A 24554-nucleotide genomic window follows, 5' to 3' on the forward strand; every position below is an offset into this window, starting at 1 on the left:
TCCAGAAATATTCAAGGAGGTAGCCAAGGCAGTCAAACCAAACCGAGTAGAGATTCCTCAGATCGGAGAAATCGACATCGATATTGGAGACAAGACGGTGCTTAGCCATAACCAGAGTCTCAGACTGGGAGCACCAAGGCTATCATTCCAGGGAAATAGGCTAACTTCAGGGCCTATAACAAGAAGTTTCTCTCATTCATATGAGAGAAGGGCGATTCAGGAAACACCAGCTCCGGACATGAGAATCAAGTTCAAATGTCCCGAAGGATGGAGACAAGTTTCCACAAGAATTAATACAACCAACAAGGAAAACCAGTTTCCTTGCAGTTCGTTGTATTATCTGGCGAATCCAGGAGACAACCGATATATCGGAACTCTGGAGGTTGGAGGTTTTGAAATCCAGACCGAAGGCCAAGCCGGACCAGAAACGGACGTCCTAATCTTAGGACGAGATTTCCTTGACAAATATAAACCATGGTCATGGAAATCAGGAGGAATGGAGATTACTATTGGACGCCAAAGAGTAATGATCCAATGACAAGTCCGTTCTCGATATACATCTCGGTAGGGATGTTATATGAAAAGTACAAAGCAGAATATTTTGCTGCTTATGTGGATTCAGGAGCAGGAATCTGTACAGCAAAACGAGGAGTCTTTCCAGCAGAAGTAGAAGAAGATCTACCTCGGATTGTAGGAAGAGATTTCTCCAAAAAGATTTTGCTTCTATCAAAAGGAGTAAAACAAACGGAAATACTGATCGGCGGAGCAGGACAGACACCTTGGTACAAGGTCAAGACTCCACCAATTTATTTCCATGATACCGGAGCAGATATATTATTCGGAAATAATTTTCTGCAAAGCTTCAAGAGGTACATACAGGACAATGAAGCCAGGCGGCTTGTGTTCACAACCAACTGTGATCACAAAATCATTGTGCAAAGGCTCAATGGAGCTTTTCATCGTTCAATGCCAATCAAATTCCGCAGCAAGCGTGGTGATGATGGCAGACTCCGGAGACCCCAAATGAAGGATCAAAGGAGATTCGGAGAAGTTTTGCTCAAATGCAGAACTGAGGGATTCCCAAATCTCTCTGAGGAAGAAACTCAAATCCTCAAAGTATCCCTGATATCACACAAAGATATCAAGGAAGAAGAACAGGTGTCCATTGCCGACGTCAAAAGGAGGATCCAGAAGTGTTACCACGAGGATCCATTGGCATGGTGGGACAAGAACCAGCTCAGAGCAACCTTGAAAGTCAAAACTGGAAAGGAGCATGAGTTCGTAAGGTTCAGACCTATCCTGATGAACCCTCGAGATCAACAGGATATGATGAGTATAATCAAGGAACACCTTGATTTAAAGCTGATCGAAGAAGGAAGATCACCCTACAGCAGTCCTGGATTTCTGGTGAGAAATCATGGGGAGATCAAGCGAGGAAAGCCAAGATTGGTCATTAATTATAAAGGGATTAATGACATTCTTGAGTTCGATGGATATTTCATCCCAAGCAGAGAACACCTTATCAACTGCATCAGAAGTGCACGGGTATTCTCGAAGTTCGATTGCAAATCGGGGTTTTACCAGATTCGCATGGAGGAAGGGAGTAAGAAATTTACAGCCTTCTCAACTCCACAAGGACATTATGTCTGGAATGTCATGCCAATGGGGCTAGCCAACGCGCCTCAGATATTCCAAAGGAAGATGGATAATCTCTTCAAAGATTATTCTTCGTTTATGTTTGTTTATATTGATGACATTCTTATTGCATCAAAAAACATTCATGAACATGTTAAGCATCTGGAGATCTTTGCGGATGTTTGTCAACAGGAAGGACTAGTGCTGTCTGAAAAGAAGGCAGTCATAGCCACCCAGAAGATGGAGTTTCTGGGGATCGAGATCGATGAATCCGGGATTATTCTACAAGATCATATTGTGGAAAAAGTTCAGGGTTTCCCGGAGGATCTCAAAGAAAAGAAGCAGCTCCAAAGTTTTCTCGGGGTTGTCAATTTTGCAGGGATGTTTATCAAAAACCTTGCAGAACACAGAAAGGTCTTTAGTCCACTACTGAAGAAAGATGTTCCATTCATTTGGAAGGAGGAACATCGAGAGGGTATGAAGAAGTTGAAAGAGATTTGCAAAAATCTCCCGAAACTTTCAATACCACAAGACGAGGATGACTTGGTCCTCTACACCGACGCGAGTGATTCATGGTGGGCAGCTGTGCTCACAAAGATCACCCCTTATGGAGAAGAACCTTGCAGATACTGTAGCGGTCTTTTCTCCAACGACGAGGCTGTGCGATGGCATATTAACGAGAAAGAATTTTTTGCAGTCAGGAAGGCGTTCAAAAAATGGCCACTATTCTTACTTGCTAAAAAATTTGTTTTGAAAGTAGATAACACTAACGTTAAAGCTTTCTTAACTAAAAAGATTGAATCTAAACCTGAAAAGGCTAGATTGATTAGATGGCAAGCAGAATGCCAATATTATGATTATGATATTGTCGTTTTGAAATCTGATCAGAATGTTCTTGCAGATTTCCTCACAAGGGATGGAGCTCCCTGAAGTGGAGGCCATCGAGGCAATACAAGGGCAGCTCTTTGAAAGTCTAGAGCTGCTACAACAAGAGTGGCACAAGTGTGTGCTACATACCAAACAAGCGGGAAAGATACAAGCGGCTGACGAAGCCAAAGTATCTAGATCGATGTCTGTTTCATGAAGATGTTCAATCTTCAGGAAGCAACCAACAAGCCGCTCTTGCGCGCTGTCCGTGAAAATCGGGCTAAAGCAATGCTTTCCGTACAGGGCGGATTACCTGTAGCAGGGGATTCAAGTACCCCTAGCACAAGTCCTGAGAGAATGGCTTTACAGCCGGACGCTCGAGGAAAAGATGTTGTTAAGGGGTCACACCCTGAATCAACATGTCAACCCTCCACCTCTGGGGAAAAAGAGGGAGAGATCAATCTTAGGCCGATGACTGGCCAACTTAAGGTTGATACTAATTTTGTTGATATTTCTCCTTCTTGGCAGATTTATCAAAACAGATGGGAGAAACTCATCACAAGGAAGGGCATTAATCCGGGAAATTGCCGGGTTGATGTTGCTGGGAAATACCCAAGGGTGTGGACAACTCCAGGAGCCAATCCAGACCACATTAAGGAATGGTATGAGTTTGGGGCTTTGGCCTCGGTTTATACCACTGCTCCAGCCTTCAACGAAATCAAGGGTCTACCTAAATGGATCCAAAGAACGGTGTTTGAAGCCTGGGAAAACAACGAGTCCCTTAAACGGGGAGACGTTCTGGAACTGTACTTCTTCAGCGCAGCACCAGAACCCGTCGGAAAAGGAGTCTATGAAGCTTTCCATTTTATTAAGCTTCGAAGACCAGATACAGGAGCCTTGAACCGAATCAAAGTTCCTGAATTTCAAGTCCCAATCGCCTCAACATTTACGGAGGATCAAATCTCCACGAGACGAGCATGGGGGCTATGGGTCTGTCTCACAGAGATGGACAAGATGAAATCCAGATTCAAGTTCTTTCAAAGCTCGGATCTAGGAACATTCCTGGTCAACACAATGACGGGAACAACAACCCAGTTCGCCGAAAAATCTTTCGAGAATAAGAGGCTAACAATATGGGACAACAAGATTGCGGGGAGCAAAGAAACTCGTCGCAAATTCTGTAACATGGCTCATCTAGGCCAATGGATCGAGAAAATCTGCGATCAATGTTCGTCGCAGAAGGAGCCAGAATTCGGCAAAGGTTTCTTCCCGAAACCTGACAGAAGGAGGTTCCGGTCTGATGAACACGACAATCATCAGACTCCAAAAGGAAGGACCCCTCGGGCACCAAAAAAGTAAGGGGGCCGACAAAGCAAAGTGAATCATGTGATTCACAGCAAGGACCGCACCCACAAAAACGACAAAAGTGGGTGGAATGACAGGAGGACCACTCAGCACTCCAGGACAAATATGAGTGGAAAGAAAGCAGCCGGCCCTACCAGCATTATCACAAAGCGATAAAGCAAGGGCCCAGCACATGTGACAACACCAACAAGTGTCGGCAATAATGGCCAACAAAAGAAGGTGGATGTCAATTTCAAGCAAGCTGGCCACGAAGAAAGCACCCGAGGCCAACTACCAAGCAATAATAGAGGGTTTCAGACCTCAATAAAACCACAAGTGCTGGAGAGAAGAAGATTATCGAAAAATCACAACTCATTTTCACAAAACATTTTCTCTCTCTAGAAAAATTATCCTTGTATTTCTTTTAATTCTTGTTTTCAAAGTATTTTCGTTTTTAGTTTAGTTTCCTTTTATTTTTATGTACACAAGTATTAGCTACTATGAGTAGCTAAACAAGTTAGTCTCCTCCCTTGGGGAGTATTTTATGAAATAAATTAAATTTTATATAATTCCTCTATAAACGCTTAGTTTTTGTCCAACTATTCCGGGTTGAGTAAAAATATTTTCTTTATTTTTCCAACATATTATTTAGTCGGCACTTAGTGAAGGAAGAGGGTTGCAACCATCTCTTGCGAGTGTGTGGTTGGTGCGTGCCGGGTGGGCAGACGAGCCGTAAAACGCAACAAGACCGATTCCTGAAGAAGACCAGTCGACAAAGGTATAATGTTGGTTAAATTTAAGATTTATTTCGAAGTGTTACGGAAGCATGTTGGGCCTGATTAATTGTTAAACTGTTTTAGAAATCATAATAAGGGTTTTTTGTCTTGGTTTGTATATGTTGGGGTTATTCTGCAATTTTGATTATTTTGGGGTAGTTTTAGAATTTTCAGAAAATAGTCATGGGAGAAACTAGAAGAATCATAAAGGTGGTGTATTATGGAGCAAAAACTAAAGGTGATGTTATATTCTAGAAAATTGGGAAAGTTGATGTATTTATTGGTCAATACCCCTTTTTATTTTAGTGGACAATTTTTATCTTTACAATGTGAAAGTAGATAGTTTTATATATTTACTCAAAAACATAAGGGAGTGGGCATTTTTGCCCATTAACACAACATAAAAATATATAAAAAGGAATTGCATGCCACCTATAAAAAATAGTTTTTGAAATAACAAAATTCTATTCATCCAATTTTATTCATCCGCCTCTTTTTTCAATTTCTAGAGTGTTTGTAATGGATAATCGTGATAATGGTTCTACTTTAGCTATAATCACAGTGATATTTTTAAATTTGTTGATATAATTGAAGAAAATAAGATTTTTAATTATTAAGGAAAAATTATGGGCAATCATTTCTTTCCTTAATAATTTCTGTTTTGAGAAATAAAATTATGATTATTTCGAATGAATAGAATTAAAAATTATTTTATTTATAAGTATGTAATTAATAAAATAAATAAAATTATTTTTTAATGTTTAAAAATATTTAAAATGATCAAAAAGTTCAATTATGTACGTACACACTATGTACGTTTAACAGCACTCTTTATTAAAGTATAAATAATTAGTTAGATTTAGCATGGCTAATCAACAAATATTGAAATCCAATTATTATAAAGATAAAGAGTTAAATAATAATAACACAAAATAATTAAAAGATTATAGTAAATAAAAACATGAATACAAGCTATTTAGCAAGACCTTAAAATCTGTTTGATTACTATTTACTATTTAAAAATTTACTTCATTTTTAAAGAGAAAATAAATTAATTTACAAATAGATACTAGTAGATATTTACGTATTTTATTTTTTTTAAGTACTTATGATTTATCAAATACTCCCTCCATCCATGAAAGAACTTCCTAGGAGGGAGTGGCACAGGTCTTAAGAAAAAATATTGTTGAGTGTATTGAGAGTGGATAAAAGGTAGTTGAGTGTATTGGAAGTGGTGAAAATGTGTTATAATTAATATTGAGAGTTGTGAAAAGTGAAAAGTAAGAGAATTATAAGTGGTGGAGTATAGTCCAAAAATAGGTAGGAAGTTCTTTCGTGGACGTCCCAAAAAAGAAAAATAGGAAGTTTTTTCGTGGAAGGAGGGAGTATGTAGTACTTACAATTCGAAATATATATAGCTCAATGGGGACATGGCTTCATACTACAGTTTCTAGTCTCTTCTCAATAAATAAATTAATAAATCGGTGGTACTAAAAATAAGAAAATCGGTCTGATTGGTAAAAAGAAGAGCTAAGTAGTATATTTATGTGTTAGGATGTTATTGACCTATTAAAATACAGCTTTGAGTATTGTGAAGAGTGGTATAGAAAACAAGAAAAAAAAAACCGGCTGCTTTGGAAAATCGAAAATCAGTCCAAGTGAGTACTCCCCCGTCCCACTGTATTGAGACTCTTTTTATTTTGGGTGTCCCATTGTAAGTGAGACTCTTTTATTTTTAGGTAAAAGTTTTTCCTTTAAACACCTTTTCACTTTTTTCACTTACACATAAAATACACCTTTCTTAATTTCCGTGTCAAAAAAAAAAGGTCTCACTTATAATGGGACGAAAGGAGTATTAAAGTTAAAAAAAAAAAAGTAATGGTTTGATAGGAGAGAACACCATAGACTCTCCCAAAATCTTCCACGACATTAATCTATGGGAAATCGAGATTCTCTTTGCTGTTTATTGGTGGCGCTGCCCCTCACGCTAATTATGCCAACAGGGTACAGTCCTAGAAGTAAATGCAGAAATTGTACGCACAAATCACCTCAAATTTTATTATAAAGTTTTCTGCATGCTATGCAATGATGGAAAAAAGTGTAAGACGGGAAGTTGAAAAGACTTGGTTTTACGAAATCCAAACCCACACACTTGAAACTTCACTCCACAAAAGGAAAGAAAATGGGCGCCGATGATGTAGAAAAACCCCAAATCCCACCCATCAACGACCGCGACGGCCACCAGTTCCCGGTGGGTTCTCTCGTGGAAGTATATGTCAACGAGGAAAACATGGGAGACGTCTATTTTTCCGCCACCGTGGTCCCGCCGCCACACTCTCCCAGAAAAAGCAACACCCAAATTTCCGGGGAAAAGCTATACGTCAAGTACGAAAATCTCCTGGCCCGCAAAAACAGGCCGGATCGGCTGCGCGAGTGCGTCGACATCTCGATTGTGCGGCCCGCGCCGCCGCTGCTGCAGAAGGCCGCCGCCAAGCGCTTCGAGCCAAACGACGTAGTCGACGCGTTCTACAATGACGGGTGGTGGAAGGGCGTCATCAGCAGCGTGGTAGGTGGCGGCGAGAGGTTCGTGGTGACGTTCGAGAATCCTCCCGACGTGCAGGAGTTCGGGCCCACCGCGCTGCGGGCCCACTGGGATTGGGCCGATGGTGTTTGGACCGGCCTGGTGGAGAGAAAGGGTAAAATGGGAATTTCCGCGTTTGAGACGGGTGCGGAGGTGGAGATTTCGCTTGAGGATGCTTGGTTTCCGGCGGCGATTGTTCGAGATTTGGGGAATGGGGCGTATTTGGTCGAGATGAAGGATAAAAATGGCGAGATGGTTGAAGCTCAAGTCGATTTTGGTCATATTAGGCCCTGCCCTCCCATTTTTAGAGAGAGAAAGTTTGGGATTTGGGAAAAAGTGGACGCCTTCTTCGATTATGGGTGGAGGAGTGGATTGATCAAGGAGAGGGTTGGAAAGAATGAATACATCGTGTTTTTTGAGCTCACGAATTTGAATAGACTGTTAAACCAGTCGGAATTGAGGCTCCATATGGATTGGCGGGATGGGAAATGGTTCATTGGCGGCGGCGACACGGCGCCACCGCCGTTGAAATCGAATTCAAATGATTCAGGGGAAAAGCACAACTCCCAAATCGAACATGCAGATCAAGAAACTGAACACATTGTTGATCAAGAGAGGCGCTCGAAGCGGAAACAGGATCAAATGCGGCGGACTCCATCTCCCAGTGATGGCTCAACTCTGGCGCAATGGATTGATGGCTCAACTCTGCTGCAATGTCGATGGGCAAACTCAAAAAGAAGAAGAAAATTGCATGTTGCGAAAAACTACAAACCCCCAAATGAGATTGCAAATCAAGAAAACGAGCAGATTCTCGGCCGCCAATCGATCGATGAAGCTTCTAAGGAGCCAAATTCTGCTGTGGTAGTAGCAGAATCGATTGAGCCGCGGGAGCATAACGTCTTGCCCTTTGTGAAGCGCAGTGCAGTTTGGGAAGCCGTGGAGTCGATGGAGGTGTTCAGAAAGATGCCGCAGAGGCCGCATTTCGAGCCCCTGCGCTTCTACAAGGAGCGCGAGCGCGAGGGGCTGGCCGTAGGCTGCATGGTGACCTTCTCCAACTGGGTGGAGCTGGCTCGCGGCTTGAAGTTCAGCGATCCCAGAAGCGTGGTGGACGACCTGTACCAGACGCTGCTCGACCTGCAGGCCCACGGGTTCGAAGCTGGGGCGGTGCGGGAGTTTGTAGTGAAGCTGGTGGCGGCCAAGGAGGAGGAGCAGAGGCTTGTGGATGAGGCGAAGAGGATCAAGGATGAGATTGAGGAGCGCGGGTGCAGAAGGAGCAAGATCGAGGGCGAGATGCGGGAGCTCAACGAGCAAATCGGGATGCTGCAGGAGAAGCTCGGGATGTCGGAGATGGAGAGAGCCAAGGAGGTTGAACAGATTGAGCTTCTGCAGGCTGGATTGGAGGATACTCGCCACAAGATTGAATGTTTGGCTGCTTCTGTTTTTCAGTTGTAATTGTAATAAATAGGGAGTTGATGTTTTTTGCTTGCTTTAGTATAGTGTAGTGGTAAACTCGTATATCGTTTTGGATGTCCTCTGCCCTTTGATTTGGTTGTGTTTTGGGGGGGGCAGGAAAGGGATTACTTGAATGAGATGAGGAAGGTTTGGGGCCTTGTAAATGCAAGCCTTGTTCTAGTTAAAAATATGTCCAGCTGTAGGAACGTCCTTCACTTTAACATTAAATAGATTTAGTCTCATCGTATACTATTTAACTAGCGAGTTACTCGTCGGATTTTGATGCGAAATAAGTTTACATCATAATAATAAGGAAAATGATATCCCGCATACCTCCTCTCCGAGGATGCATCTTAGGATCTTACCAAATGGCAAGGTGGACCAAACCTCATAATTATTTAATTACACAAGAACCCCTGGGTTTATGTCCATGTTTAGAAAAGCCCAAATATTTCTTGAAAAAATTCAGAATTTTAACACTGATAAAAAGATCCTTAAAATGGTATCAGAGCGAGTTTTTATTGAGGAATTATATTATATTTAATTTATTTTATGATTAACCTATGTGGGAGGAGACTCCATTAAAATTTTATGGATCCGGACGAGTGTCCGAGATGTCTTGTATACAGGGTTTCTTTCCAATATTTCAAAAGAGAAAACAGTCGCCTACTAGGCGAATTACGAGTGTATTGTCGAGCCCTAGCGGTTCATATTACTGAGGACGAGGAGACTGTTCGTGAGATTATTACGAACATACAGGGATATCTTGATGCCTTACTGGAGATTGTCGAAGCCAAATCGGCAAATGAAAGAGCTAGAGTCAACCTCCATCAATTACATATTTGATGGAACAGAAGGACAAGGCGGGAGTAGCTTATCCTAGCTACCAAAAGATCGAGCCAAACTCTTCCGACAACATCAACTTGCGGGAGATTCAAAGAACGGTGGAATATTATGGCATCAAGCTATATAATCTACCGATGGAGATGAGCCAGATATTACTCAAACAAGAGGAAATTTTAAAACTCTTGCATGATATCCAGAAGAAGGTGGAGGACATCGAACGGCGGAAACCATGTTCCGGGAGACTTCGGAATACATGGTCCAAAGACCCGACGTATCCACTACCACTTAATGCAGCGCCCAAGGAGCTGCAGCCGGAAGATATAATTCGAATCGTGAAAGGGAAAAAACATGAATAACCTTGATCGAATCGGATTAGAGGATCTATAAGAGTTAGCATAATCATTTGCTAACTTAAATATGGTAGATCTAAAGATGAACCAAGGAGGTGAGATGCCCAAAACAGAGCATCCACAAGAAGGAATATCCAAAGGAGAAAGGGTTCGTGAGGAAGCGAGCCATTGTCAACGAACTAGAAGACGCCGGCCCAAGATGCAGGATACCCCTGTAGGGAAGGCCACACTTGAACCAATCCACCCTTATGGATTGATTCTCAACCTCGATGAAGCCAGCTTTAAAGATTGGGAAGTTCTTATCGACGACTGGGCTTCAGCTATGAAGGTTGTGATTGCCACGATAGAATATGATAAAGATGAATTTATCAAAATCTTCGAGGCAAGTTTTGCTGGAATGGCAAAACAGTTTTGGGATAAGGCATCAACGGAGGGCAAGAATGAGTTATTCAATAAGGAATCAGCTCTGGAAATCCTCGAAAATGCCGCACACCAGGTTAAAATCCATTTTCTTGGAATGGGTTTCTTTGAAGCATCAGCAGAAGAGAAGCGCAAAAAATATCGACAAGCACTCTACAATCTAAGATTGGTAGTGCTGGAGCCAAAAGCTCTTGATAAATTTCTGCGCCTTTATGCCCTATATACTCATATGGGGTTAGTTGATGATCAAACCGCCAGGGACCTCTTTTTTACAAAGTTTCCGAGTCCATGGAGGGAGATGCTCATCAACGAGTACGTGTCACCAGGAGATTATCCACTTGATAGTGCATCAAGAAGGATATCATACGTCCACAAGAAGCTGTCCGAATGGTGCCAGAAGGCGGCAGACCAGAGAAATCTCAAGAAATTGAGAAGGCTCAATAAATAATCTCCACTGATGTGCAACAATCTTGATCTTCCAACAGAGATTGGGGCTGAGTTGCTTTATCACCAAAAGAGAAAAAAGAAACATAGGTATCAACCCTATGAGAAGAAAAAACGAAGTTCTTGGAAGCCAAGAACTATGTGGACCAGACAGAAGGCACGCTCTTACAAATCAGGCCAACGGAGCGGACCATCAAGGATCCGGTTTTCATCTCAAAAGCGAATCCCGGCAAGGAAAACTTTCAGGTGAACCCAAGCCAAAACAAATGAAAGTTTCAAGGATTGCAACTGCTAGACGTGCGGTGCAAAGGGGCATATTTCCACCAATTGCCCAAACAACGAGAAAAGAGGGGTAAGGAGATTCGAATCCACACCAGATATCGAAGATGCCCTCTACAACCAGGAACTAATACCCGTGTATCAGTTCGAAGATGTATCATCTGATGAGAGTATATACGAACAGGAAGAAGTCTTTAGCTCTGAGGATTCGGGAATGACTGATGGATCATTCGGAGACGAGTCAAACTAAAGAAGACGAGGTTGTTACCCACCAACAGAAAGACGATCAGAGTGGATTTACCAGCCATACTCTGATCCCACAGAAAAAGGTGGTGGATAAACTCGTGGAAAGAATCAAGAATAAAACCGTGGATATACAAACATTCCAGGGGTTTTCAAGGGGAATATTGGATCAAGTTATACAAAGCTTGAGTCCATTCAAAATGAGACATCATGTCTACTTCGGCACAACCAGCCGGGAGACGTCACTTCCAATAGAATTGGCAAATAACCAAGTGGAGATCCAGTTAATTCCAGCCGACGACGTACGGAGGGATCTCGAAAGGATGAAGCCAGAAGTCGCAAGAACGATGAAATGGATTCATATCGGAACAATCCAGTTGGTGGTCAAATCTGCTCTCCTTCCAGGAACAGATACACTAATCGACATTGCAATTTGTGATAAGAGAGTCGCAAATGCAAAAGATTCAGTTCTGGGAGCATTCTCAGACAATCTTTATGCCAAGCAGATTATAGCCGAGTTGTACCCTCAGATCGCTTATAATCTCCAAGATGCAGCCTTCAGCCGAACCCTGACACTATATCAGGATTACAAGAGGAATGAGCTCCTAACAGGAGGAAATAGGCCATATTCGATTACATATCAAGTATCGTATGCCCTATCAAATTTCCGCCACACGAATCTATTTTTGGGAAAAGATTTTATCGAAATCCCAGAAATATGTAAGGAGGTGGCCAAGGCTATTGGCCCAAATTAGGTCGAAATCCCACAAATTAGGGAAATTAACATCGAAATTGGAGACAAGCAGGTGCTGAAATATGATCAAAGTCTTAGATTGCAAGCACCAAGATTGTCGTTCCAAGGAGAAAGACTCACATCAAGACCTTTGGAAAGAAGCTTTTCTCACTCTTACGAGAGAAAGGCAATTCAGGAAGCACCAATTCAAGGCATACGAGTAAAACTCAAGTGCCCCGAAGGATGGAGAAGTGTTTCCACAAGATTTGATACAACCGAAAGGAAAAATCAGTTTTCTTGCAACACGTTGTATTATTTGGTGAATCCAGAAAGCAATCGATAGATCGGACTTCTGGAGATTGGAGGCTTTGAAATCCAAATCGAAGAAAAAGCCGGACAAGAAGCTGACGTCCTAATCTTAGGACGAAATTTCCTTGACAGTTATCAACCATGGTAAAGGAAAGCAAGTGGAATGGAGATCACAATCGAAGGGAAAAGGTTGCTGATCTGATGACAAGTCCATTCTCGATATACATCTCTGTAGGGATGTTATATGAGAAATTCAAAGCAGAGTACTTTGCTGCTTATGTAGATTCAGGAGCAGGAATCTGCATAGCAAAACGAGGGGTCTTTCCAATGGAAGTTGAAGAAGAACTACCTCGAATTGCGAGAAGGGATTTCTCCAAGAAGATTTTAGTCTTATCAAAGGGAGTAAAACAGACAGAAATATTGATAGGCGGAGCAGGACAAACACCTTGGTATAAGGTCAAGACTCCACCAATCTATTTCCATGATACCAGAGCAGATATATTATTTGGAAATAATTTTCTGCAAGACTTCAAGCGATACACACAGGATAATGAGGCCAGACGGCTGGTGTTCACAACTAATTGTGATCACTAGATAATTGTGCAAAGGCTTAAAGGAGCTTTTAATTTGCCAATCAAATTCTGCAGCAAGCGTGGTGATGATGGCAGACTCCGTAGACCGCAAATGAAGGATCAACGGAGATTCAGAGATGTTCTGCTCAAATGCAGAACCGAGGGATTCCCAGATCTCTCCGAGGAAGAAACACAAATCCTCAAAGTCTCCTTAATATCACACAAAGATATTAAGGAAGAAGAACAGGTGTCCATTGCCGACGTCAAAAGGAGAATCCAGAAGTGTTATCACGAGGATCCTTTGGCATGGTGGGACAAGAACCAGCTCAAAGCTTCACTGAAAGTTAAAACTGGAAAGGAGCATGAGTTCGTAAGGTTCAGACCCATCCTGATGAATACTCAAGATCAACAGGATATGAGGAGTATAATCAAGGAGCACCTTGATTTATAGCTGATCGAACCAGGGAATTCGCCTTACAGTAGTCCTGGATTTCTGGTGAGGAATCATGGGAAGATCAAACGAGGAAAACCAAGATTGGTCATTAATTATAAAGGGATTAATGACATTCTTGAGTTTGATGGATATTTCATCCCAAACAGAGAACACCTTATCAACTGCATCAGAAGTGCAAAGGTATTCTCAACGTTTGATTGCAAATCAGGGTTTTACCAGATTCGCATGGAGGAAGGGAGTAAGAAGTTCACAGCCTTCTCAACTCCACAAGGACATTATGTCTGGAATGTCATGCCAATGTGGTTAGCCAATGCGCCTCAGATATTCCAAAGAAAGATCGATAATCTTTTCAAGGATTATTCTTCATTCATGTTTGTTTATATTGATGATATTCTTATTGCATCAAAAAATATTCATGAACATGTTAGGCATCTGGAGATCTTTGCAGAAGTCTGCCAACAAGAAGGATTGGTACTGTCTGAAAAAAAGGCAATCGTGACTACCCAGAAGATGGAGTTTCTGAGAATCGAGATCGATGGGTTTGGAATAATTCTACAAGATCATATTGTGGAAAAGGTCCAAAAATTCCCAGAAGATCTCAAGGAAAAGAAGCAGCTCCAAAGTTTCCTTGGAGTTGTTAACCTCGCAGGGATGTTTATCAAAAACCTTGCAGAACACAGGAAAATCTTCAGTCCACTACTGAAGAAAGATGTTCCATTCATATGGAAGGAGGAGCATCGTGAGGGTATGAAAAAGTTAAAAGAGATTTGAAAAAATCTCCCAAAGCTTTCAATACCACAAGATGAGGACGAACTAGTCCTATATACTGACGCAAGCGATTTTTGGTTGGCAGCCGTACTCACAAAAATCACCCCTTATGGAGAGGAACCATGCAAATATTGTAGCTGTCTCTTTTCCGATAATGAGGCTGTGCGATGGCACATCAACGAGAAAGAATTCTACGCAGTTAGAAAGACGTTCAAAAAATGGCCGCTATTCTTACTAGCAAAGAAATTTATTTTGAAAGTCGATAACACTAACGTTAAGGCTCTCTTAACCAAGAAAATTGAATCTAAACCTGAAAAAGCTAGATTGCTTAGATGGCAAGCTGAATGCCAATATTATGAATTTGATATTGACATTCTGAAATCTGATGATAATGTTCTTGCAGATTTCTTAACAAGGGATGGAGCCAACTGAGGTTGACGCCATCATCATAAACCAGAGGCAACTCCAAGAAAATATGGAGATGCTACAACAAGAATGGCAAGAGTGTGTACTCCATGCCAAACAAGCGGGAAGGATACAGTCGGCTGATGAAGCCAAAGTGTCTGACCGAATACGAGAATGTCTTAAGAAGATGATAAATCTTCATGAGGCAACCCACGAGCCGCTCCTACGCGGGACCAGGGCTCCCCTGATCAAAGCAGACATTACCGTATAGGCCGGATTACCGGTAGCAGGGGATTCAAGTACCCCTAGCAAAAGTTCTGAGGCTAAGGTGTCAAAACCGGATCCTCATGAAAAAGATGTTGCTAAGGCTTCACCGCCCGAACCAACATGTCAACCCTCCACCTCTGGGGTAAAAGAGGGAGAGATCAATCTTAGGCCACTGACAGGCAAAGTTAAATATAAATTCAAGTTCTCTCATAATTCAGGACTTGGATCGTTCTTGTTAAATACTATGACAGGAACAACCACAAGCTTCGCCGAGAAGGCCTTCGAAGTAAAAAGGCAAATACTCTGGCGCAACAAGATAGCGGAAAGCAAAGAAACCCGTCACAAGTTCTGCAATATGGCTCATTTAGGCCATTGGATGGATCACCTCTGCACAGAGTGTCCTACGCAGAAAGAACCGAAGTTTGGAAAAGGCTTCCTCCCGAAGCCTAACAAAAAGAAGTTCCGGTCTGACGAGTATGAGGAGCACAAGACTCTACGTGGACGAGCACCTCGGGCACCAAAAAAGTAAGATGCCCGAAAAAGAAAAGAGAGTCATGTGACTCGCAAAAGAGAATCCACTCACCAAAAAGAAGACGACAAGAGTGAGTGGAAGGAAAGAAGGAAAATGACGGATCACCTCACCAAAAGTGGGGTAAAAACAGGAAGACCACTCAACCGACAAAATTGAGTGGAAGAAAAGTAGCAGGCCCCTACCACAGCATTATTAGCTGAATAATGGAGTGAGGGACCATGGATGCATGTGAAGGCACAGCTGGTGTTGGCCATTATTGCCAACAAAAGAAGGTGGCAGTCATCATCCAAGAAAGCGGGCCACGGGGGAAGGAATCCAAGGCCAACAACCAAGATATGATAGAGGGTATCAAACCTCTATATAAACCAAGCTCTGGAGAGGAAGAGAGGCATCGAAAAATCACAACACATTCACAACACACTCTCTCTCTAGAAATTATCTTTGTATTATTTTAAATTTTTCTGTTCTAAAGTTTTTCAGTTTTTAGTTTTAGTTTCTTTTATATTTTATGTATACAAGTATCAGCTATCAATGAGTAGCTAAACAAGTTTGTCTCCTCCCTTAGGGAGATATTATGAAATAAATTAAATATCTTATAATTCCTCTTTAAACACTACGTTTTTACCCAACTTTCCGGTTTAGTAAGAAATTTCTTTCATTTATCAACAAAGTATTCTACGTCGGCACTTAGTGAAGGAGGAAGGTTGCAACCATCTCTTCCGAGTGCGTGGTTGGACGAAGCCTGGAGGGCAGACGGTCCGTAAAATGCGACGAGAACTGACTCCTGAAGAAGACCAGTCGACGAAAGGTATAATGTTGATTTATGTTTAGATTTATTTTGAAGTGTTACGGAAGCATGTTGGGCCATTTAAACATTTTGCATATAAAATTTTGAATTTTATGATTATATGAGGGCTTTTCTGTTTTCATAAAAATTTTGTTGGGGCTTGTTGTAATATGAGATTGTTTGGGGATTGAATTGGAAATAATTTTAATTTGTCATGGCCCACCCTGCCAAGTGTCAAAATCTTAGGATACATCCTTGGGGAGGATGTATGCAAGGTATCATCTACCTAATAATAATAATTACTATTACTTACTATATATTGGTTATGCTATTAGCTTATGAAATACTAGTTTTTATATAAATTATTTTTTAATCGATTTTATTTGACTAAAATCAATTTGATGGTACAATTCAAACTATAACAATCTCAATAAATTTTACGAATTATGTGTTAATTATTCGTTGAGAGCTAGAATAGAATGTCTTTTTAATCAAAGGATTGCAGGCTAGATTCGAGGATGGCATGCCACACTAGGAAGAGTTTGTGGATAAGAAGTATTGTCAACTAGAGAGAAAGCTCTACCAACTCCTTCTCCCACTCATGACACTCTTGATCTGGAAAAAATCCACCTTGGAATACCTTATAGAGCTGGGCAGTCAATCGGTTTGATTATCGGCTGCTCACCGCCCATCGGCGAATGCGAGCCCTGCGAGTGGAGGGTGTAGAAATTGTTATAATTCGAAATAGATAGAAGTCGGAAAGGACGAGGACAGGTCATAACCCAGAAAGAACGGTTTCTTACTTAACTAACACCAACCCAAGCGGAAGCACCTCTCTATTTATGTTATTACGAAAAAACCGATTCTTAAGCTTACTAGCTCACTGCTTTAGCGCAATATATATTTTTTAAATTGATAGGTAAAATTCAAGACCACATCTTATATGTGAACATCATTTCATCTGAACATTATAAGACTTTTGAATATCATCTTGTCTGTAGCTCGAAATATCACATTTGACTTTCGTACGTTGAACTTCTAATCATCATTTTCTCTTAAGCTTAAAATATGACATTTGACTTATGAGTATCACCATTTGGAGCTTGAAAGAATATAAGTAACTTTCGGCTAGATACATGGGGGCCAAGTATTATAATGGGCATCTTCCTCAACGCTCGCATTATACTTTGCATGTGAGTCCTACTTGGTGTCGTATAATACGCATTTCTGAGTCTGCTCATAGTCATATTATGTGGTCCATTAGGAATTATAAGATCAGTTTCTGGGTGACATATGGTTCGGGGATCGCCCCTTGAGCTCATATTGTTATTCCAGAAATGGTCACACTTTTCCTTGAGTTTGTGATTTTTGGCATGACAATGGATGATACTCGCTTGCATGATTTATGTGATTTGCATGATATTCATGCTGATTTGATTGACGCTTTGAGCTGGACGCCAATTGTGATGGGGATGGATGATGTGATGCATTGGGACTTGACCAACCATGGTGAGTTCTTGACTTCATCTTCTTGGGATCTTATCCAGAGACAGCTGCCCAAGCAGACTTTGTTTGCTGATATCTGGAGTGACTGTCTTACTCCCACCATATCTGTCTTCCTATGGTGTCTGTTATTTGGTCGTCTCCCTATTGATTCTAGTCTCCAGTCGCGGGGCATTTCTCTTGCTTCCATGTATCGATGTTGTTTGTATCCTCAGTCCATGTAGTGTCTGCTTGTGTTCCTATGGAGTGAGGCTGCTCTGATTATCTAGGCTCATTTTGACTCTTGGTTTCTTTGTTTGCACACACATCTTCACACGAGCACTGATATTGTACGTAGACTAGGTCACTGGAGGCGCGCCTTCCCTAGGGAGGCCAAGAGGCATATTTCTTTACTGATTCTTTATTTGTGTATGGGTTTCTTCGGACGAAAATGAATAGTTGTAAGCACATGTTACTCACCATCTACGCCTTCTTGCTAAGGCGGGGACACTTACCGACACTTATTAGTGCGGATGCGCTTCCCCGATTGACTTCATACCACCAGCTCCCTCCGTGAGGAGGTCTCTTCGCTCCACTATGGTGCATTGGATCTCCTTTGAGTCCCATGGGTAAAACTGAATACAGATGGTTCATACGACTCACAGACGCAGCATGGTGCGAGTGGGGGAATGGTTTGTGATCACACTGGAGCCCTCATTATTACTTTCTGCACCACCCATGCTGGCACTTCTAGTTTTGAGGCCGAGTTAGCTGCTCTGCTCGAGGGTCTTAGGCTGGTTATTACTTTCTCAGCTCATATATAGGTTGAGTTGGATGTTGCGGCAATCATTTTGCTCATGTTTGTTGGGTATCATGGCATGCTAGTATCCGACATACTGTTGCCTGGATCTGGCAGCTTATTCTGCACTGGCGGGTTCGTTTCACTCACATCCACCGCGAGGGAAACCAGCTTAATTCACTACTAAAAAAACGCTCATACGTAACGGTAAATTTCCGTTATGTATGTACCAAAATTACCGTTGTATATAGTGGTGTTATGTATGAGGGCGCTCATACATAACGGTAATATACCGTTACCTATACTATGCATACATAACGGTAAATAAGGTATACATAACACATTGATTACCGTTTTGTATAAATGTAATACATAACGGTAAAATCTGTTATAAAATATATTTTTTTCGTTATGTATTCTAACTATACAAAACGGTTTTTTATATTTTACATAACGGTTAATTACCATTTTCTTATAAAAGCATACATAACAGTTTTTACCGTTATAAAACTTATGTTTTATGTTATAAAATATATTTTACGTAACGATCATTTCCGTTATGTATTCTTAAATGCAAAATTCAAGCATTTTTTTATTTTTTATTTTTTTGCTTATTTTATAATTTCCTAAATACAAATTATACAATATACAATATTCTCAAACACAACAAATACTACAACCAAACATATTATATAAATACTTAATCATCCAAACATTGTATCATCAAAATAACTATTGATAGCTATCAAAGACATCAAGACCAACTCCAAACATAGGATTTGCTCTCAAGTGGTCGACAAGAGCAGCCTCATCAGTCATAGGTTCTCTGCTGCAGTTAATAAGGACGGCTTTCTTCTTCATCTTCCCCAACCTCTCCTTATTCACCATTCCAAGTATAAATAGATTCCCTTGATTTCTTCGTGATATTCTACAGCCAACAACAGATGAGAGATCAGATGAATGTAACAAATGCTACATCAATCAAATATCACATAAAATACCTGTCTGAGCAGAACATGTCTAACAGCAGAGTCTATGTATTCCTTCACTGGTTGACCAGAAGAAATCATGTACCCATCCTTGAATTTCATGGACTTAGCCCGCTGAGCCCTAAGTTTCCCACTAACTATGACATGTGCAATACAAGCACCAAGTACATTAAATCTGAAAGGTATCAAAAGAAGACAATTGTGGCAAAGTTCTAAACAACAATTCCCATACCTCACAACCCTTTGCTCCATTCTCCATAACAAATCTCAAAACTCCAATAGCATGTACTGAAAAACAAAAAGTTCAAATCAGGCACCATTTTAACATAAATCAATTGCATCACATATTGAGAGTATCTGATAGCACAGATACAAACTAATTACATAACATCCTACAGCCAACAAGCAATAGTAAGAAGCCAATCCACATTTCAATATATTAGAAACATCGACCAGATCACATAAACCTCTTCAAATCTCCATTAACGAAAGGAACTATTTATAAGGTCACAATGTATGAAATTCAATTCTGCATATGACCTCATTTTTAATTCCTACTTACATTGAACAGAGTTAAATCAGATAAAATCACTTATTATGTGCCTCCTCCAAGACTACAACTTGAGGACAATACACTTCATGATGATAATTGCACGGGGGAGACAATCTCTATAGTCATCATCCGACACGAAAAATGGTATTAAAAGACCAAAATTGCTTTGAAGATGACATGAAAGTTTTATCTAGTCACAAGGAGTAACCAATCTAGATATGAATAGTCATTCAAAAGTCGTGTATATACCCAATCAAACAGTACCCTTACTAATACCGTGAACTCTTGTGACACTTCAGTTAAATAATACTCCATGAAATATAAAATACAGAGAAACACCAAACAAAGAATGCAATTCTTAGTGGCTAGTAATTTTCAACAAAAATAATCTAAAGTGAGAGTTAAATAGTTACCGCCTGACAGCAAGACCGCCAAGGAGTTTGTAGTGAAGGGATTTGGCCCGGGCAATGGCGCAAAGCCCTCTGTTGTTAACCTTCTCAACGTACAACTCCACGCTGTAAATCAAATAAACATGATAGAAAACATCATTTCTAATCATATAATACGCATACACAGAACACTCTTGGAATGCAGTTTTACGCATCAAAAGAAAATAAAGGTGGCTAGCTGAGATAATAACATGGTTAGCTCATCACATTACAAATTACAATGAACATAGAGATAGAGAAGAAAAAGCACTAAAGGCCATGCTTTGCATTCTTCCTTAGGATATTCAAGCAACTAATATGCAGTTAAAAAATAAAGATAACATATAAACATGCATATAACTGCGACACATAAAAGCTATAACTAGATTATTTTTCTTAAGAAAGGCGTCTTATATAACATGAAAGGCGTGGCTATAAGACAGCCCTAAGAAAGTCACATAATCCTTGCATTCTTAACACATTGTGTCATATTCACTATAAAATTGCAAGAAAAAGAACTGGGTAGATATATATATATATATAAATACACCATTAAGGACCAAATACAACGCACTGAGAATGGTTAGGACCCCATCTCCATTGCCATCAGCATGAGATAGATGACCACGGTGCAATTTTGCTATAAAAGAACGATAACAAGTTAATTAGCTACTGCATAGGCATATATAAGCTGGAAATTTAATTGTGTTTTGTTTGGTTTGATGAAATACAATTCTTGAAATACAAAGTGAGGCTGTAATGAAAGTGACTTGCCCCCAAACAGAGGCACAAATGCAGCTGAATCAGCTGATTTTTTGTTCAAGCCCAACTCTTGGACCATTGGTTGACGGCAAAAGAGTAAGTTTAACATCTCTTACTAGACATTTTTTAGTGGAATAACTATTGAAATAACAAGTAAATTTCTGTATGAGTAGATGATACGAATAGCCCCAAAACATGCACTATACTTACAACAATATATTGTAAAGAGATGAAACTATGTTATCAGCAGGGTCAGAGATCACAACACCAACAATTCCACCAACAATTCCAGATGAATACCCAACAATAGGCTCCCATTTCTGCAGGAAACATGGTTTGAAATAATCAATTATCTACCAACATAAATGCATCCATGAAGCCTTTCAGATTTTAAAATGAATTGAAAATCGGGGTGCGACAAATACAGAAAAAATTGTAAAATTTGGAAATTAGGGCACGACAGCCAGGGGCACCTGGTGGCTGCTAACTGACGGTGAGTCGGAGGGAACTCGGGGTGGCTGGAGAAGGCGAACGGCGAGCTGGCGAGCGACGACGGAGGAGCGCTGCCTGCTCTGTGCCTGTGCGGGTGCGGCTGCTTCAAACGATGGGGCGCGGACGAGCACTCACCGAACAGCCGTCCGCCGAAGGGGAGAGAGGCAGATTACGTGGAGGCGGTTTGGGTTCAGGTAGAAGGGAGGTGGCGCTAGCCTGATAAGGTGGAGGTGGAGGTGGCAGTGCCGGCGACGGCGTATGTGGAGAAGGAGGGCGGATGTGGGAGGAGGGCAGCGATTGGAGGATGATGATTGAATGTAGTTAGGACTTTATCTATAATAATGTTTTTTTAGGGAAATATATAACAATGTTGATTGAATATTAAATTATTAATAATTGAATTGGTGAGTTAAATTATTCTATTTTTAATAATTAAAATTAATTTTTATTTAGTTAAGTACTAATTCAAATAATTTCTTTTGTAACTTTTAATTTTTAGATAAAAACTTTTTTATTATTTTTAAAATAGATATATTATTATTTTGAAAAAAATAAATTGATAAAAAAACTGAAAAAAAATGAAAATAAATAAATAATGCTCATACATAACAGTTAACTTAACAGTTGAAATAACTGTTATAAATGAACGCTCATATATAACGCTTCTCTTAACGTTTTAACTATCGTTATCAAAGAAAAGCTCATAGATAACGCATCTCATAACGGTTCACTAATAGCGTTATGCATACGACTAATAGATAACGCTCATTCATAACGCATGGTTTGATACTGTTATATATGTATAAGGATAACACTACATACATAACGAAAATTTAGTAAACCGTTATCTATTCTAAAAAAAGCGCTCATACATAACGGTTTTTGAAACAAACCGTTATGTATGAACCGTTATGCCTATTTTCTTTTTTAGTAAGCTTGCTGATTTTATAGCTAGGAGAGAGCATCAAACCCGTGCGTTGACTACTTTCGATTGTTTATTTGCTCCTCATTTTTTTTGCTCTGATTAGGATGGATCAGCTTGGTTATCTGACCACAGATGTATTTCGGGTTTTAATCGAAGTTTTCATTTCGGAGAGTCCAACTCCAGTCGAAATGTCCAGGTTCTGCCCTAGACAGAGTCTTCAAGCGCGATGACTCTTTCTTGGATGATCACAGCTCTTGATCCGTGCATATCCCGAATCTTCAAGTATATCCATTCAGTGCATGGGAAAAGAATTTTCACGCGCCTTATCTTCGAGCACCGAATTTGCCACATCATCATCGCGCCCTAGACGCTTGGTTATGATGGATCCTGCCTTGTTCATCTTTCCTGCCTTCATTCTGCCCCTTCTCTTGCCTTCGATACCTCTCGTGGTGGATGCTGGTTTCCGAGCGTAAGTCAAGCCAACCTTTTGGTCAGCGGCAGATAGCCTTGGTTACAACACTCTTTCCGAGAACCTGCTCCAAATGCCCAGGACTTGATAAAACTCCCCCTCTGAGTGGTACTACCTACTTGATCAACATCATGCCGAACAAATCAGTATATGTGACTCTCGATCTTTGAATTGCATCCAACCTACAGGCTTCGTTAGACTTGATCATTGAGGTACCTTTCCAGATCTCATCAGATTTGCTCCATCTTGCCCATTATAGCTCCACGAAGCCCTGCCCAAACAAGTGTCATCCGAGACACAAAAACAAATAAAAACATTCACAAAAGACTCGATCTAGACCTAGACACAACAAAGAAAAAGCTCGTCATTATCCTAACTTTAGATTCAAATATCATGTTGATAGTTAGTTTTTTTTTAGTCTGTTCATTTTTTTATGTTGTTTCCTTTGTCTCTGGATGTAGTCACTTTTGAGCTACATTTATGTATGGTTTTGTTCTGTCTGTTTTCTACTTTTCCCTGTGATTTCTGTCGGGCGTTGTCATTTTTGGGCAGTGTCATGTTTGAGATATTTTTTTGATATTTTAATTATAGGTTGGGGGTTTGCCTAACCCCAAAAACCCTAGCCGTAGTGCCCAGAAACCCTAGCTGCTGCGCCCAGAAGCCCTAATCTACATGGACCTGGCCCAAGGCTCATTATGCACACCCCTATGCCCAGAACACGAATTTCGAGGCTGAACATATTTTTAGACTTTGTACACTTTACTTTATCACTATGTATTCATAAAGTAGTTTTGGGTAGTCATGGCTTCGGCCATGGCTTAGTTTAGTTTGTACTTTCTTATTTTTATTTTCTCTTCCCAAGGTTGGTTTTGGGTAGAGATGCTTTTCGTTTGAGCTTCAATGATAAATCCAAGTATTTTATTTTCTATCTTTACCTTTGCCTTTGTTTATTTATTTATGTCTAGTTAATTTTTTCTTCCTGGTGTGGGCATAATCGAATTATGTATGAGCATATGAAATTGTGAGGTTGTATCTGGGCAAAGGATCGTGCATGTGTGTTCCTGAAGCATTTGGCCTGATTCCAATACAACTTGGGCAAACCCAATGCTTTATCTGGCTAGTACTATTCTAGGCACGACCAAGTTACAAGCAGTAAGTGGGCACAAGTTAGAAGAAATCCAGCTCTACATAGTGCGGCAAATGTGGGCGAGTGGTAGTATGTCATGGGACATGCCTGATGACCATTTGGGTCCGACAACCTTGATGCGGTGAATCCACATGAAGGAAGCGGATGAGGACGGGGTAGGTTGCGCACGTGAAGATTAAAAAAGAGGCCCAGCCTATTGACGACTGTCCATTACCAAAGATGTGAAAGCACAATGACAATCCTTGAACCTATGAGCGATGACTGTGCCCAGACTTGACGAGACTATGCCCAAACCAAGTTCCTTTTATTTTTTATCTTTCTTTTGTTTTGTTTCAGGTTCTTTGTTTCCAGTGCTCTGATCAGGGCACAACCCCGAGTGTGTGATCATGACCGTGACAAGAGAGAAGAATACACCAACTCCTCGTGGGATCGACCATATGCTTA

The 24554-nt window shown here is 40.7% G+C and overlaps 1 protein-coding gene and 1 long non-coding RNA gene across 4 annotated transcripts; one reads left to right on the top strand and one right to left on the bottom strand.

Moving 5' to 3' along the window:
- The first annotated feature begins 6541 nt into the window (after positions 1 to 6541).
- LOC131019196 (DUF724 domain-containing protein 2-like) lies at positions 6542 to 8895 on the top strand. Its single transcript, XM_057947871.1, has one exon. The coding sequence runs from the start codon at positions 6805 to 6807 to the stop codon at positions 8653 to 8655; it is 1851 nt and encodes a 616-aa protein (XP_057803854.1). The 5' UTR covers positions 6542 to 6804; the 3' UTR covers positions 8656 to 8895.
- Positions 8896 to 19016: 10121 nt separating this feature from the next.
- Positions 19017 to 21909, bottom strand: LOC131019179 (uncharacterized). 3 transcript variants are annotated; one of them, XR_009100110.1, is made up of 6 exons: positions 21551 to 21909; positions 21288 to 21397; positions 20301 to 20402; positions 19567 to 19622; positions 19347 to 19471; positions 19017 to 19273 (listed from the first exon to the last, which is right to left on the bottom strand). It is a non-coding gene; the product is annotated as an uncharacterized LOC131019179 (long non-coding RNA). The 3 variants fall into 3 exon arrangements; XR_009100112.1 differs by lacking the exon at positions 21288 to 21397 and adding an exon at positions 20906 to 20955 and having other exon boundaries at positions 21551 to 21908; XR_009100109.1 differs by lacking the exon at positions 21288 to 21397 and having other exon boundaries at positions 21551 to 21905.
- Between the last annotated feature and the right edge of the window lie 2645 nt (positions 21910 to 24554).

The sequence above is a fragment of the Salvia miltiorrhiza genome, chromosome 3 (assembly GCF_028751815.1).
Source record: "Salvia miltiorrhiza cultivar Shanhuang (shh) chromosome 3, IMPLAD_Smil_shh, whole genome shotgun sequence".
In the NCBI taxonomy this organism is placed as follows: Eukaryota; Viridiplantae; Streptophyta; class Magnoliopsida; order Lamiales; family Lamiaceae; genus Salvia; species Salvia miltiorrhiza.

Coding starts and splice junctions, on each gene's coding strand:
- LOC131019196 (XM_057947871.1), top strand. CDS start 6,805: ATGGGCGCCGATGATGTAGAAAAACCCCAAATCCCACCCATCAACGAC.